The sequence below is a fragment of the Neopelma chrysocephalum genome, unplaced genomic scaffold (assembly GCF_003984885.1).
Source record: "Neopelma chrysocephalum unplaced genomic scaffold, ASM398488v2 Primary Assembly neopelma1_81, whole genome shotgun sequence".
NCBI lineage: Eukaryota > Metazoa > Chordata > Aves > Passeriformes > Pipridae > Neopelma > Neopelma chrysocephalum.
The window spans coordinates 739,195-756,847 of record NW_020897743.1 but is presented as its reverse complement, the minus strand read 5'-3'; the positions used below and the strand labels follow the sequence as shown (position 1 = coordinate 756,847).

General features: G+C 40.3%; 1 protein-coding gene across 5 annotated transcripts in view; it reads right to left on the bottom strand.

Annotated features, from left to right (window-relative positions):
- Positions 1 to 273: 273 nt before the first annotated feature.
- Positions 274 to 17,653, bottom strand: part of LOC113971118 (connector enhancer of kinase suppressor of ras 2-like) — a 173,391-nt gene continuing 156,011 nt past the window's right edge. For 2 of the 5 annotated variants that reach the window (XM_027690705.1, XM_027690704.1), the window contains 5 exons: positions 10,221 to 10,291; positions 9,379 to 9,482; positions 7,517 to 8,024; positions 6,992 to 7,191; positions 274 to 6,352 (listed from right to left, as the gene is read on the bottom strand). In XM_027690705.1, the coding sequence (XP_027546506.1) occupies positions 6,137 to 6,352; positions 6,992 to 7,191; positions 7,517 to 8,024; positions 9,379 to 9,482; positions 10,221 to 10,291 (1,099 nt within the window). In that variant the 3' untranslated portion in view covers positions 274 to 6,136. Of the gene's footprint in view, positions 6,353 to 6,991; positions 7,192 to 7,516; positions 8,025 to 8,651; positions 8,754 to 9,378; positions 9,483 to 10,220; positions 10,292 to 17,653 lie in introns of those variants that run through there. The other 3 variants (XM_027690707.1, XM_027690706.1, XM_027690708.1) reach the window with 3 other exon arrangements.

Sequence of the window (17,653 nt, the reverse complement as noted above, 5' to 3'; positions counted from 1 at the left end):
CATTACCTCTCAGTTCTGATTAGAAAAACAAGGCTGAAACATGGAAGATTGCTCGTATTTGAAGCTTGACACTTCAAACATCTCAAGATGGCTCTAAAATACTTACTTTTTCTCAATGACAGAAAACACATTGTTATTTAAGAAAGAGTCATCCACAACATAACTTTGTGATAAATAACAGTTCTGCCTCTAATACATATATACATACTGCTTGTAAACAAAAATGCCCACAGGTCATGGAGTCTCCATGATTTTTATACAAGGCGCTATAGATTTATTCTCTTTTTTTTTTTTTGTTATTGAAAACAGTCCTAGTGAAAGTTTGGTTTATAACCTCCTATTGCTACAGAAACAGTAAGAATGTTTCTATTTACAAAGAAACAAAGACCATGGAGACCCCAGAGCGTTATTTGCTAAAGGTTTGAGTTAGTGGGGTTTGCAGAACACACGTGGGACAGGTTGAACACCAGCAGTACGATACTCCAGTGCTTTGGCATTTCAACCCCTGAATATACAAAGACATTACTACAGCCTACTTCACAGTTTAATGCAAGTAAAGTGCAAGCCATAGTACAAGGGTGTCATACATTTTCATACATGGAAGCGTTATCTAAAAAAGGCTCTATACAAGGTTTATTAGCTAGTTAGTAACCTAGACAGAAGTCACCTATGGCCCAGCAATTAATGGTCTTACAAGGATATTGTCTTTGTAATACAGTATGTGTCAAATGTAAAAAGTTTATTAGTACTAGTGCATTTCTCTTATATCCTAACCTGTTTTCTCATCAGATTTTTAAGCTGAAGTCCTTGTTTCTCAGTAAAACAGAAGTCTTAACTGGTAACAGGGTCTTACTGGTATTTTGGCCAGTGAACACGGTTTGTTAAGACGTATTTTCTTTGTGGTTGCTAGTGAAAAAATGCGGTAGTTAATATGTTTAATGGGACATCCTTAGTTAATCTGCAGCATTCAGACACATTTACTGTCAGTAAAAAGGTCTGTATTGATACCCTCACCAATGCCTGAGGATGAACAATATTCTAGAAATGTGAGGACAGAAGCTAGAGGGCTTAGCTGCTCAAACAGGAGGTTGTCAACGTATTTTGTCATTTATACAATGTTGCTTCCTTTCAAATACTGCTCATACAGTGCCATTAATGCATAAAGTCACTTCTAACACTCATGTGTGCTCGATGAAAATAAAGATAGACCTACCTGGCCTGCATTAAGAGTGAATATGGTTCTTTTCCTGAAGGCAGTATCTGCCTGAATTATATAAATTATATAAATTAAGAGTAGCTCCCAGCAGTATATCACCTATCTCAAAACCTGATAAAAGCTTAAACAATATTATCTCTAATCCTCCTCCTGAATGTGCAAGTGTGGTATAACCCGTAAAATAAAGAAACTAAGCTTTAAAAACCTGTTTCTTTGTCAGTTAGTTATAACAAGAGTAGAGAGTCCCCTGCCTACATATTAGTGAGTGGACCTGATGAGAAACACATTATTATGCTTGAATGTAATGGGAGTAAAGAAAATAATTACAACCATCAACTAAGAAAATACAACGTACTAGTTTTGGTTTAAATAGCCATGTATTTTCCATACATCAGCTGATAGAGCTCAGGGGTGATTTTCAGATATGATTTCAGATCTGTGCCCACTTAACCCACTGAGAGCCTCAGCCACTCAGTGTGAATTCCTCTGGGATGGGACATGGGGGACCTTTCCTCACAGCATTTTGCCTGGAAAACCTACCCTGAGCCTTAGTTTTAATGAGGGAAACATTCCAGAAGAAAAAGAGCTTTTTATTACTGAATATAAATTAATGAGCTAATATTGCTTCTTCAGTATTTTCTGCTATTACCCATTTTGTCCTAGTGGTAAATAAACATCATTTGGCAGCAGGGAAGATGCTGTGTTGTCTCTAATGAGATTTTAGCTCAGTGGCCTAAGGCATGTAGTACGTGGAAAATCTACCATGGAAAACCTGTGCCCTTCTGTCTTCCCTGGAAATGCATCATTTCCCTTCTGTGAAAACTAAGGGGAAATTAAAATCCTTTATGAGATCAAGTCACCACTTATTTCTCTAACATTTCTCTACAGGAATCTGGGTGTACCATAAATGGGGTGTTCAGGCTGAAGCCCAGTAAATCAGACAGGCTGGTGCTCTCTTCCTTAAGGAATCTCCCCAGGACTGGATCCAGATTCAGAGCCAGGATCTCTTTGTGTTCCAGTTTGGGGGCAGCTGCCAGCTATGGCAGATGGGGCTGGTTTTGTTGATTTGCTTTGCTTGAGACAAATATAAGAATTTTCTTCATTCTCCTCGGATTTGTGCTAAGTTAAACAATTCCTACCAGATTCTTCATTTTTCTCCCAGAAGTCCCATTGACATTTAAAGTGAAGCCTTTTAAAGGTCAGCAGTGGAATTCCACAATTTTTGAGGAGGCTGAGCCCTTCCCAGTAAAGTAACCCCTTCCAAGGTCCCTGCCCTGTCCTTCACAAGACCTTGGACCAGAGGGAGTGTTCTGGCCCGAAGGGCTGTGACTGCTGAAGAGTAAGAACAGAGTTAAGGGCCATGTACACAGACCAATTCTCTGCAACACTCATTTTCCTTGGAAAAAGCCAGTAGAGCACCACAATTTCCAGCTTAAAAGGCAGTAGCCTGGAGCTGAATATACAGACTGGTGAAAAACTGCTGCTCCTCCTTTGGTTCTTGTTCGTATCAATTAGAGCAAGCTCAGGGAAATTTTCACTTAAATTAATGATACCAAGAAAAATGTCTGAGTTTTCTCAGGAAGTGATGCTGAGAGAGAGCTACCAAGACACTTTCAGAGATCTGAGATATCACTTGAATATAGAACAGTATTGAAACAAGAGAGGAATCAGTAGCTCAGGGGGAACATTAAATCAGTTGTAATGAAAAATAGCCAGTTACTAAAAGATTCAGCTTGTGGAGTCTCAGGAGAGTCTGTGGGCTGAGACATTTTACCTGCAAGAATTCTCAATGAAGACACTAACTTTAATAAGATCCAGATCAATAAAACACATCCAAATAGTCTCTTTGTGTAGCTGTGCATGTTAAGAACCAAGTTTTACCTGAGCATTCAGGCAGGAAATCTTGTAAATTAATAAATGTATTGTGCTGGGACTGTTTATTTCCCTTGATGAGCTCAACAGCCAAGACTTGTTTTTTCTTATTGAAAAACATGGGATCCAAACTACCACAACAGTTCCAGCTGCTTTGTACAGTGTGTTTAAATACCTGCTGGTCTAGGAAAATTTAACATATTTTAATACAGAAGCAGGATTTGGTGCATGGATTTTTAAGTACAGTGTCTGTATTGCACTTTGCTTCCCAATGATTTCAAAGGTGGTGAAATTCTGGATAACTGTGCTACCGTGCCTTTGGACATTATTTTCTGCAGCACAGCCAGATTGGTACCTACAGCCAGGAGGAAGAAACTCGTGGTGGGAAGTGCAGGGCTGCAGGTTGGAGCTGAGTTCATATGCAAGAAGTATGACAAGTTCTTGTGAAATGACTCCCAAAAGCCAGCTGACATTTGGGAAAGAATAAAGTCTTTGTATTGCTTAATTTAGCAATTAGATTTTGCTTGCTCTAAGGCACAAGCAATGCCAGATAAATCTTTCAAACTTTTCTCCCAGTTAATCTTAAGCCCATTACAGGAAATTTCTCCAGTGTATCTCATTTCACCTTATGAATGTCCTGGATAATTTATCTGGCCTGTTCAGTGCAAATCACATCTGCTGAGAGCTGCTCTCCAGGAGCAAAAGGCAGACTCACGATTCTGAGAGTTTCAGAGCGATCATCTCATGACACTGCAAGATTTGAAAGATAAGCTGAGCAAAAGTATGAACTCGCAACTATTTATCTCTTCTACTTGCATTTCAGAAATCTATTTTAACTTAAAATTGAGATCATCTACTTTCCTTACTATTTGTGTTAGTTCTGAGAAATGTATCTTCCAAATTATGTATATCATTTTTGGTTGCATCTATAAGTGGCATTTTAGAAGAGAAATACCTTATTTCCCTGTTTACTCAGACTTCACTGAATAGGCTCAGTGGACAATTGTAATTTCTCTCTTGAGTGACAATACAGTGGAAAGCTATTTTAAAATAATATAGATATTTTCATTATGAAAGCACAAACCATCTTTTGGGTTTGAAACAAAAGGCAAATTTAAATTTCTTAAGGAATATTGAAAGTTCCATCTATTTAACTAATTCTGTGAGCATCCATCAGTGCTTGCATGTAAATATGAATTGCTTTCTAAATAGATTCTATAATTTATCCTGTTGCTTGCTGGGAATGAAGGGATGAAATTGAGCCTGAAAAGAAGGGAGGAGGCAAGGGAAAGGTGTTTTTAATTTGCCTTTTTTTTCTCACTATGCAACTGTATTTTAAATTGCCAGTAAATGAATTTTCCCCAAGTCAGGGCTGTTTTGCCCATGATAACCATTAGTAGGTGATCTCCTTGTCTTTATCTCAGCCCAGGAGCTTTTCCATGACATTTTCTCCCCCTGCCCTGTTGAGGAGGGGGAATGAGGGCAGGTGGTCAGCCAAGGTCAGCCCCCCCAGCTGCTCTGTGGAGACAGAGCTAAACACACAGGACACCTTCACCTGGTTCTGCATTTGGGAAAAATTAAATCTCTTCCTGGATACTGGGACCTCACCGAGATAACATTTTTAACTAAGTTCAATATTATATTGAATGGCATGGATTTTATACACCTTGATGTATGGGAGACAACTATGTTTATCTTGTGAAAAAATTCTCAGTGAATATCTGTGTTTCAGTGAAATGACGTCAGTTTTAGTCACATCCCCTTCCTTCTGCCTTTCAGAAATATTCTGGCAAGCAGAGTCAAAGAAAACCATGAATGTGTTTGAATTTCATGTTCACTAGCATTCAGAACAATCTTTTTTTTTTTTCCCCCCAAGAATACAAGTATTTTCTCCAAAATCTGATTCTTAGAAACCATTCTTCACCCAGGCAAGGAAGTGAAATACCCCATGTGACTTGTGTGTCTTCCCAAACCAATCCATACAGATTGATTTTCAAATGATGCTTTGAATCACTTCACCCACGTGCTTAAAGTACTGCTACCAGTTAAAAATTATTGCCAGACATTATATAACTTTGAATAATTTACTCAGCTATAGATGTCACAGAATGTAATTGATTAGCTCAGGAGTTTTTTAAACTTCCTTCTCATTCTCCTTTTGAATTTTGTGACTCACAGTCATGTGTCACTCAAATTCACAGTGAAGAAAGGATGAAAACCTGCAGTAGGTACCTTACTCAGCGCAGATGGTTTTTTTTTCTTTCACCATGAAATACTTCAAATTCTATTAAAACCAGTTGAAGTTGCAGCATTAGTGAACAACCAACATTGTTCTACCTCTGTGCCTCACCTGCTTGCTCCTGTTCCCTCGTTGGAAAGGCAGGCACAGCATGTTAAAAACACAGTATCTAATGGCATGTACAGAGTGCCCATAGGGCCAGACTGGGGTCTATTTGTTAGATGTACAGTGTACATTTTAAGGCACACTATAGGGATTGAGTTTACATTTTGCTAACTCTGTCCTTTTATTTGCAAAGATGGTCTCCACCTGGAAATGTTGCAAAAATAAACGGTCATCTCTGAGAGTGGCCAATGGATTTATGCCTTCATTTTGTATTTTTTTTCCTCAAGGAACAGTGTGTGAAAATGTGAACTTTAGGGCATTTTAAAAGGAAATGTCAACTACCATGTTACATTTTATATACATAGATATGTGTTTATATATATCTAAATATATAAAATGATTGTAGGAGCTCATACTATAAGCTTAATTTTAGTACAGTACTTTAAATATACTGGTATTTATTTTCAGTTACACTTCTGCACCACTTCTCCCTAATGCAGAGCTTGATACGGACATTGGTTGATAACAGCAAACAAAAAAAATCCATTTGAAATATTATTGTCTTCTCATGCAATGTAGGAGGCATCCTGTGGCACTATTCTCTTACCCAAGTATTTACAGTACTGCTGAGTGTGTTATCAATAAATATGCCAATGTTTGACTCGATTTTCAGGGCACTCAGCAGCTACTGAGGCTGAGTCCTGTCACACGTGGGTCTCGATGAAGGAGTGTGTGTGTGTCAGCATTGGGGCTGAGCTTCCCAGTTCAGAGGCTCCATTTTGGGATTTCCCAGCAGCACTGTACTCACAAATGTCCAGGAAAAACTCATAGTTCTTTAGTTTCCAATCTTTGAACTTCTTTGATGTTAAGTTGGGATCATCCAGAAGGCTGTTGATAACTGTGAGGTCCCCTTCCTTTGCCTGGCAAATTCCAGAAAGACATGTCAAAATGAAATCCTGTATTTCAGCACTTCATTTCTTCTTTCACTTTAATGCAAAGTGCCAGGAACACTTTAATATTTTACCTAAATTCAGGAACCATTACAGCTTAAACTATTTGACAGCTCAGTCCATGGCACCTGCTACAACATGCCTATACAGAGTGCCAAATAATCATTCTTTTCTTTCCTTAAGCTGGAACATGTTTGCTTTCAAGGATTTTTAGTTTATTTCCAACTTAATTTTAAAGCTACAAAGCCTCATCCACAGAAAACATTAAGAGATTTAGGGCACGGAGTGACATGAAAAGGGGGAATGGCTTCCCACTGCCAGAGAGCAGGTTTAGATTAGATATTGGGAACAAATTCCTGACTGTGAGGGTGGGGAGGCCCTGGCACAGGTTGCCCAGAGAAGCTGTGGCTGCCCCATCCCTGGAAGTGTCCAAGGCCAGGTTGGACGGGGCTTGGAGCAACCTGGGCTAGTGGAAGGTGTCCCTCCCATGGCAGGGGATGGGACTGGGTGGGCTTTAAGGTCCCTTCCAACCCAAACCTTTCTGTGACTCTATGATTATACTTTTAGAAGGTTATGTTCCCTATCACAAAGCCAATGCTAAAGCCTTACTTTTAAAGTGCTCTTGAGAACTCTGATGTGGTGCAGCTTTTCATTGATAACGGGGTCGTTGCATCGCTTCACGAAGGACTTGCGGAACTCCTGCTTGGTGGAAGGACGCTGCTCCCCAAAAGCTGACAGACTGGCTTCTTCCAGGGTTTTGTACAGTTCCTGCAGACCATCTGTGATTTCTTCAATCTCTTTTATGTTTTCTGAAAGAAAATAAAGAAACCTAACAACAAATCCAATTGCTTCGATGAAGTCTCTAACCCCAGCAATACTGCAGCTTCATGAATAAATTAACCCTATTACACCGTTCCCCGGTGTTTGTTTTGATAAAACAAGAACTTTTTGATCATCCCAAAGCTCTATTCTTAGTGTTACCTCTTGGAATTTCAAATATGAACTCCTGTGTAGTGATGGATGAATTTGCCAACATACAGCAGTTGAACCACAGAAAACTTGCTGGGAATAATGGCAATACTGCCCTGGCTTTTGATGGCAGTCAGGAGGGTCAGAACATCTCCCAGAGCTCACCTTCTGCACAGAAACTGTTATGCCTCCTAATGGGAACTTTCTCTTCCAGACTGTCATCCATCCCTTCGATGGACTTTACCCGGCCCTTGCTCCTGACGTCTCTGTTCCGGGGGAGGCTCTGGCTGCGTTGTTTCTGGGGCCTGCCGTGGGAGCTGTGTCCCCTGGGACATTCCACCAGAGGGAAAGGCCCGTCCTGCTCAAAATTATGTCGCCTCTGGACTGGCAGCGTGGCTTGTCTTCGTTTGTCCGGGGACATTCCGGGCCGGCCGCTCGAGTACTCGGCTTCGGGAGGAACAGTCTGCAGGAAGTGCAGCCCTGAACTGGTCAGGGGGGTCTCTATGAGGTCCTGCCACGAGCGCCGCTCTCGGTAGGGGGGTCTGCATCCTGAGGAGTGTGTGCTGCCCGCTGCATCCTGCCGGGAATCCTCGGCAGAGGAATGGGAGTACGTCGATTCGCTTGAAAAGTGTCGACCTTGTTTGGCTTCGGGGAATGGGCTGGAGGAATTCACCTGGGAAGACACGGAAACACCTGACCATGAGACAAGGTTTTGGACAGACCCAAGAAAGGGACTGTAGTGTAGAAAATTATGAGATATATAGTAATCAATGGACTGATGTCCTTGATATGTCATAATATGAACCTCTGGAAACAGAAGATAATTAGAGTAAACAGAAGATAATTAGCAGTGAGAACTTTTATGCAAGTGCTATATTTTAACCACTCCCTATTCTTGTTTTGCACATTCTCTGCCCACACTCAGCTCCTGATGGAAAGAACAGTACAACACTGATGCAGGTTTCCTGAAGACCTGCCCAGCTTACACTCAGTCCAGCAGTATGCCATGAAGACATGGGAGTCTCCAAAAAGAAACCATAATTGGATTTATTTTCTCTTTTTAGGGGATATGTATCCAGCCAAAGGAAAAAAACCAAAAACTAAACCCAAAGAACAAAAATTTCAGCACCCAGGAAGATTTTTGACTGGGGGACTGCTGAACTTCTGGAATTATTTTAATTAATTCTCCTGGGTCTGTGTATAAATTTAATTCAAAAATAAAGAGAAAGGCAAAAATGTGGAAAAACAGAAAGGGAGGGGCTTAACCTGTATCCCAGTTGATAAAACAGCATCACATGGGTGAAAATCAGTCTGAGCTTCACCCATGTGATGCTGTTGTCTCAGTCACTCTTTCTTTGGTTCTGGCTGTGTGAGGATCATGTCATTCACGCTGAAGAAAAATCTGAAAGAAAAATAGAGAACAGTCCTATCTGTGTTTAGAAACATAGAATAATTATCACAGCCTGTCTGTGTTTTGTCTAATAGAAACGTTCTATTTGCAATACTATCACTACTATGGTATTGTGCACAATATTGTAACAAAAACCCCCTGCCTAGAAAGATTTGTTCTGAGAAGAAGAACTAAAACATGATTACTGCATGAATGTGAGCTGACCTTAATCTCTATCCCCCAGTATCCAATACTCATAGTTGAAAAACAGTCTCATTTAATCCAAACTATCCCATCCACCACATTCTTTTCATGCTCTGCAGTGAAGTCAACATTTGAATATTTGTTCCTATTATCAGGTGTAGTCTCACCAATCCTACAAAAAAAAAGTCATATTTACAGTGTGGTGACAGATCTGTGTCAGGAGATATTTACCTCTCCTTCCTTTGTAACTGACTTGCTATGGAAACCTCCAGGTCTTGGCTCATGAGGAACAGCAATAATTTCATTCTTACAATGAGATCCGGCTTTATTCCACCTTTACGGCAATTAAATGTTCCAAAACAGGGAAAGTGCAACTCAAGGCACACAGAGATTTTTTGGTGACCTACTGTCAAATGCAACATTTGGGACTCACTGAGGGTGTTCGATGGTAGGTGTCACACAGTGTTGAGGTGCCCTCCTGCTTCAGGGTGAGCGAGCCATCGATGTCGTCCTGGTCACTCTCGCTCCAGTAATCTGCTAACAAAGCATTCCTGGTTTCACTCCTGTGCTTTTCCACAACCAAGCAGGTCCCACATTTTAAAAACATCATTAGCAAGGCAAGGTAAACATTCCCCAGTCATCCACAGGGCTTGGCAGCCACAAGGAACAGGCTTGTGGGAATGTCTGGCACTGAGAAACACAGATCTGTACGTGAATCTCCAAATGCTTTAGGGCAGCGTTACAGAAAGCAGGTTGGGCACCTGACTCCCACTGCACCTAAACCCCAACTTCAGGTCACAGACTGTCAAAGAGAAACTTCATTCCAGATGCCAAAGTAGAGCTGAACCTCAGCACTTTATTGTGTCAGCATAATTCCACTGTGGGTGGTGGGGAAAGACAAGGCTGGAACCTGAGCTCAGGAGGCACAAAAAGCACATGTTGCCTGGGTTTGTGGTGTCTTCACTTGCTTTAGGGGGATGATCATCCCTGAGGGCTGGGATATGGGAGATCACACCTCACCCTGAACCCTGAATTCTCTTTATCACTTATTTTAAATATTTCTTAAAATTATTACTCAGGGTTTTATTTTCTTTAGTGGTGGCACCAATAACTGGAGTTCTTCAAGGATAAGGATTCTTATAAAAGTTGGTATTTGAAAAGATACGGCCATATGTTAATAAAGGAGTCAGTTATGACATCTCCAAGTTTGTTGAGACACTGAACAGATCTCTGCTGTCTGCTCTCCTCTCCTAATTATAATCACTGAAGCATTACCTTCATCTGGATGAATGTCCTTGTCATCAGGTGTGTAACCAATTGCTGCAAGACCCAAACGATTCATCCATCTGATAGAATGATAAAAAATGGGGAAGAGATACTTAAAAGGCACATCTTATGTAAATCTGAGGGCACACACATTCCTAACCTCTGGAAAAGTCAGAGACAATGGTTAATGCAAAACCTGAGCACTGTTCAGGCTGTTAAAAGCACAAGCCAGGAGTGTTCAAAGGTGAATAATTGCAAGTGAAGGACATCCCAGTTCAGGCCACTGCAGAAGTTCTTCTGGACTCATGGTCACATCTGCTAGAGGTCTTTACCTCATACAGGATCAGACCTTGGCATTTTATTCTGCTGCCTGGAACCCTGAAGGACCAGGACATCAATCATCCTTCTATCATCAGGAAAGTGTGGAGCTCACATACAAACATGCCAACTTCAGCAAAGAATAAGTGGGATTTTTATAGCCTGTGGAGAGCAGAGAATGTCCCCCTTAAGCAGAACCAAACCCTCTCTATGCTGCTTCTGCAAATTTGTGAGGAATGGTTTCCAGAGACACAGTGTGCAGGAGGACATCACATTTATTCTGATTGCTACTCCTAACAATTTCAAGAACTTGACCAAATTTCCAAAATACTAGAAAATAGAATGATGATAATTATTGTATGAAAACCTGTATTAGGGAATAACTTGTATTAAATTTGCATCCTCAGAAAGCTAAAACAGCCTATGGCAGAATTCCACTGGCTGTTTGCTAGTTTGGATTCACAATACTGGTGATATAAATGTTTAGTCTTGTTGAGCTGTGATATCAACTTCATTTTCCTTTTTTTTTTTTAAATGGAATCTTAGGTTTCTATACCAAAACTTGGTAAATTGAAAGTACTGCAAAATTTACATTTCACATCAGATGTTCTGGTTTCTTTCTTTATCCCAAAATTAATTAGTCTGATCAAAGATGAGATTTTCTGCTTCACTGGGAAAGTATTATAGTTTATTTTAGGTTCAGAGTTTTCTTCATGTAAGATTACTGGATATTCATACAATATATAATTGAAAAACTAGAAAAAAGGGAAATGAACACAGAGAGGGGAAAGTCACTTCTTAATGTTCAGCAACTGGAAAAATCAAGAATTAGCTTATTTTCATCAAAAAGGAAACATAACCAAAGAAAAAGCCCTTTAATGCCATCTGTAATGGTTGGGATGTTTTCTGAAGCATCCCCTTACTCAGTGACTAAATTATTTACCATGTCATTAATTTCCCAATATATTGCCCATGAAGGTTTTCTAGGAGCAGCTCCTTTTTCTTTTTTAACATTGCAGCATCAAATTTGTTAATAATTATGTTCTTGGTTAATGAATAATGACAAAAACATATTTCAGAGACTTTAGGAAAGACATTAGTGAACAACTTGTGCGGTATCATAAGGAGAAGTTGCTTTGCAGATTAAAACAAGGAAAATATCCAGCGTAATTCTTTCCCACTTGTAGTAGAAGAGAAAAAAAAAGCTTCTGAGGAGGTGTGTGATTATTATTCTCTATAAGGGGTGTGTGGAAGGTGGTAGGCTCAACAAGGAGGCAGAAAATGAAGGAAGAGTGAAGTGAACTCTCCACTAAAAATAGCCCCCAGTTCAGCAGTATTGATCTCCTGGTGGAGGCTCTGCAGAGCCCAGAGCCACGATCTTAATCTGTAATATTGGATACAGCACTGACTCACTGCAGCCTTCAGCAAACCCCTGCACGGATCTCACGGCTTTCCTAAGGAGCCAAAGGGAACAGCAACATTTCCTCCTTGCAGGGAATTGTGAGAGGGCTTAATTTACTTGCAGAACTACGAAAATACAAAGGATTGTACAATCACATTGCTTTGCCTTTCAGGAAAACAGAAGCGAGCAAATTGGAAATGAAACTGGGAATGATGATTAGTTTTCACAAATACCAACTGCAGGGTTTTAGCACTGCTTACAGACATTGTTTGTATCAGCACATCAATAACTCATCTTTATCACCAAGAAAGTACATTTAAAATGGATTAACAGGTTTGCAGAGCAGCTTTTCCACAGTGCTCACCAGCATCATTTCACTCTGCAAACGATCATTTGGCATTTGCTGCTCCTGCAAGGCAGATTCTTTATGGCAGGAATGGAATGACATCATTCCCTGGGCATTATTAAGGGTTTGTATTCACTAGTTTTTGAACAGTTCCTGAATTTCTATACTCATTAGCATTGGAGCAAAATAGTTTTAGTCATACTTTGCCATATGCCTCTGGCAATTAAGCAGGATGGCTCAGTGCCTTCAACTGAGGTTCTGCTTAAGCACCAATGATAAATTAGAACTAATTACCATTTTCCAAGTTAAAACAGACTCAGCCATTTGGGTGGGCAGTGGATGGAAATTCAGATTGTCTTAAATGTCTCGCCAAATTTCTCTTGTTGCTCATTGTTAATTTGAAAATTTCAGATCTTGGAAGCACACATAGAAACCAAAGTGTCAATATTGATCTCCCAGAGCACATGGATATCCTTAGGATACACAGAGTATCAGCTTTACACATGGCCAAAGCTGGAATTAGCTGAAGATAATCTTCCTTCTCCAAGGCTGCTCAGACTTTTCTTTTTCAAAGGCCAAGATGATCCCCAGCTCTAGTTCCAAGGACTTTCTTACCTCATTTACCCCGGTTCAGAGTCAGCTCTTTGTCAAGCCGACATAATGGGTTATCTGATGACATTCAGTGGCTTATAATGATAAAATCTCTTCTGAGAAAAGAAGTAGACTCTCCATTTTAGGCTTTGTGTTTTTAAAAAAAGCATGAGTGAATGTTTTTGAGGTTAATCAGGAGTTATACAAGTGCTGAGATTACGGATCATTTTCTTACGGTTAACATTTTTTTTCTCCCAAGGAAATGCAAACTCAGTTCAAAAGGAACGCTGCATAAACTTGATGAATTTCCTTGATGAGCAAACCACTTTCATTTTTGGGAAAACTGGCACTCAAGGTTATCAAAAGTTCTTTATGGGGAGCTTGGAAACTCAGGCGTTTGGTTCTGAACTGTGCACTGAAAGCCTTGGGGGCAAAGGGCAGGTCCCAGGAAGGCAATGGGAGCATCCATGAGAGCTGGGCTCCCCAGGGATGGATGGGGAGCACCCCTGTGAGCTCTGGGCTCCCCAGGGATGGATGGGGAGCACCCATGGGAGTTCTGGACTCCCCAAGGATGGCTGGGGAGCACCCGTGGGAGCTCTGGGCTCCCCAAGGATGGATGAGAAGCACCCATGGGAGTTCTGGGCTCCCCAGGGATGGATGAGGAGCACCTGTGGGAGGTCTGGCCTCCCCAGGGATGGATGAGGGCATGTCTGAGTGAAGGTCAGGCAATGCCAGGCTGTGTGTGCCACACCTTACAAGCAGCTACAGCAAAACCCCAGTTTGGGGTTGGTCTGATTTGGTTTCTAAGCTGTACCCCAATGGCTCTTTGGCTGCCCCATGGTCACAAGCAGACACACATGTTCTGGCAGGTGTCATTTGCAATCCCACTGTACCTCAGCTGGACTCCTCTCTCCCCACCACCAAACCACACCCTTTTTCTTTGGTAATTTCAAACCTCTTTTCTTTTGATAAATAAACAACTTAACCAGCATGTTTCACTAAGTTTGGCTCTGGGCCACCCAACAGAGCACGGGGTTTGCATTCCAGAGAGAAATTGTGATGACAAGGAGCGGCACTAAATAGCCCAGGGATCCTCTGCCTCAACATTTCACCTTCAATATTGTACAACGTCCCCATGGATATGTAATCTCTGTCTTACCAAGGCACGTTGTAACAACCTACAGGGCACCAAGAAATGGGTTAATTATCTTTTATTGCCCTGGTGAACCAAAGGCAGGGAAAGGTGAGCCTCAAGTAAAGTCATCAAAATGCATAAGTAAGTTTTATTCTTTGTCTCAATTAAATTCTAAATAAATCAAACTTGGCTTTAATTAGTTCTGTTGGTAACAAACAGGCACTGTTGTCATCGCTTTGGGATAAAAGAGAGCTGCCTGGTAGGATGTTAAGTTAAATTTACTGAGATAATTCTGGTTAGAATGAGGGGTTACAGCCCAGGGCCTCCAAGAGTCTGAGCGTCCCCCAGGCTGGACAGTGATGAGCACGAAGGCACCCGGGGCAGAGAGGGACTGAAGAGCTGCTGCAGTAATCAAAGCTTGGGAGTGCAGAGTGAATCATGCCTGAACTGCCCCCAGTTGTCAGGAGCACATTTGCTTTCTGATCACCCAACAGAAACACTGGAAAGTGTTACAGTGGGCCAAACAACCAGGAAACTATTTCATATTGCCTTGCTCTTCAACACACTGCCTTAAAAACAAGAATATGCCATCCCTCATGGTACAAATGCAATAATTTCTGTTCCCTGGCTGCTGGAATTTACTCCTGCTGATTGGGGGGCTGAGCCAGCCCAAGGTCAGTGGGAGGTTCTAAAGACAACTATGGTTTTCACAGTGGCATCACATTCACCCCCTTTTTCACTCTGTTCCTTTCTAACGGCCCAGAGTAAAAAAAGGCACAATTAAAAAAATGAAACAACTCGACAATCTCAGTCATCATAAATTAGACAGAACTCATACCTTTAGTGTAGAAGAATAAAAACCAAAAGCAAGAAGGAAAACTTTTTTTTTAAAAAAAAGAGGTGCAAGGTTGTCATTTTCAGGGTTATAGTTAAAACTTTCATAAACTCACAGAGAACAGGTCAGGAAGAAGTGGGTTGCTGAGGCTGAGGTAAGTTTTATTTGCTAATATCCTCTGGATACACTTATTGCACATACCAGATGGCTGGTTTAGAGAAGAAACAGTTTAATTCAAGTGAAAAAATAAATAAAGAACATATCCTGAGAAGGTGTAAATTCAAGAAAAAGTCCACTCACTTTTACTACTTCTTTCTGTTAAATGTTCCTTTAAAAATAAAATCAATGAAATCCTAAGGTATTAAAGGATAGAATAAATAAATAGTTACTTATTTCAAATAAATAAATAAATAAATAAATAAATATGGCTTGAATGCAAGAACTGCTTTCTTGCTTCTTTTCATCAATAATTCTCGCACTCCTTTGTCACCTCAGGTTTGAGTTATACATGTTTCAGTGCAGGAATATCTCTTTCTTCACTTTTGAAATTGCTTCTACACTTGAGATTTTTTGGTTAAAATGAAAAACTAGAACTAAAGTGGAAGTTAAATTTCACTTGCATCGAGTTACCTTTAAGTCTATTAAAATAGAGATTCCCTTGAACCATTTATTTAATACACAGAATTTATTCAGTGCAGTTTATATTTAATTTCGAATCAAAAGCTTTGTATTATATTTTTTTTTACATCTGTGGGATAATCATATTTCAGAATTCACCGCAAAATTCTCTGCAATACAGAATTAGATTTCAAAATTGATTTTGTACTTGTTATGCTGCTTCTCCCTGACCATTCTTTCCTACTGGACACCTAAAAAATCAATACATTTCCCATTTGGGTTCCTAAGGTACATTATTTTCACTATTTCCTGAGGTTGTGCAGGTAACACATTCATTTAAGAAGATAAAGCTTCCAGTGATAGGATTGGTTGAAATGATGCCTTGATTTTCCTCAATACAAAAGAAGCCCGAAAATGTCTCCCAGTGAAATATAACAGAGAGCAGAGTGTTCTCAATGAGCTCATCCCTCCCAATGTATCAACTCTCAGCAGCCCCTGTTTCCACTCTTTTATTTGTCACACTTGCTGGGATTTGTTAAGTAAAATCGTTCATGGGATAAACTGTAAGTACTCTCTGACTTGATAATTTGACATGACTGTTGATCTTGTTTCATGCATTGTCTTCTTAGATTTGTCAGCCTGGAAAAACAGGAAAAAAGCCCCAGACAGCTCCAGAGCTGACAAGTGAACCGTGGCAATTCGTGCCCTCTTCGCATGTGCATCTACTTCATGCACTTCATGGGATATTTATTTTTATTTGCAATTTTTTTTGAACTTCACCCTGTCAAACAAAGGCACAATTATGCCTCTCTACTCAGAAGTCTGGTTTGGCGTGGGTTTCTTTGTTTGGTTTTGGTTTTCCCCAGTGGGTAACAGACAAAAGAAGTTTATTATTTCTGTAGCAAATAAATTACCCTTCTGGTAGTAAAATAGCATTTATTGTATAAATATAGTCATGTAGCACTGAGAATATGCACACAGTAACTGATAGACTATAATTTCACATAAAACCAATAATAATCCCTAAGAAAATCTACCAAAACAGTCACAAAAATTCACTCTGCTGTAACTTCTATTTAGTCATTTATTCAAGTCTTTGCCCCAGCTTTCACCAAATGATTGGCCCAAAAGAAAGCTCTGGAGAAAAGGAAACATTCCTTATAAGCAACAGAACTGAGTTTAGCATGGTCTGAAGTTTAGGTGGGGTTTTTTGGGATTTAGAGGGGATTTTTTTTAAGAAATGAGATTATTTACTTGAGAAATTATGTAATTCTACTTTCACATAGTCTTAAAGAAATCAGATCAAATAGGCCAAACAATCCTCTTAAGTGCCCAACTATTTAATTATGATATTACTTATTTCTCTCACTAAATCTTCAGGTTTGGCAGTGTTAGCTCAGTGTCTCACACCCCAGTCTGGACTGGGACACATGCAGAGCTGGAATCACTAAACCTGCAATATTAAATGCAGCTGAACTCTTTGGCTCCCAGAAGAACTGGATCAACTCACAATGGTATTATTTACAGCAGAATATGATTAAGTTAATTTTGTAATTTAAATTAGTGCAGAAAGCCAATGCAGATCCTGCTCCTGCACCAGGGAGGAATTCACACCTGAATGCTAATTTGAGTGGATAATTGCAATTGTGGATTGCAAACTCCTTTAGTGCAACTCTGTAAACCAGAGGGTCTCAAACTGAATTAAGGGGGAAATGGTAGTTCACGGCTCTGTAGTAAATCATCCATAAATCCTAGAAATGAGGAGCTGGGTGACAAGCCAAGGAAAGGAGATTTGGAAGACTTACAGCTCACTCTTAGGAATTCCTGGTGTTCTCCTCCACTATTGCCCTGCTCACTCCCATAAACGTTGTGGTTTCACCCAGTCCCTGGGCCTGCAGCTCATTCTGATCACAAAATTGTTCTACTTGTGCTGCAACTTCTGAGCTTTTATGTGAGAACAATAAATTAGAGGGCTGACGTGGCCTCGGGCACGGGTTTGAAACAAGTTTATGGGAACATAAAGGAGGAAGGGGAAAACCTGCTCTTTATGTCTGCTTACAGCACCATTGGGAACTTCCATTTCAGGGATTTCTGTTTGAAAAATACCTTTCCTGTTCTGCAGAATTCTCTCCTTGCTTTTCATGGAGCCAGAGCTCTGCAATAACTCAGCCCTATCGTTAAAGAACTGTTAAAATAG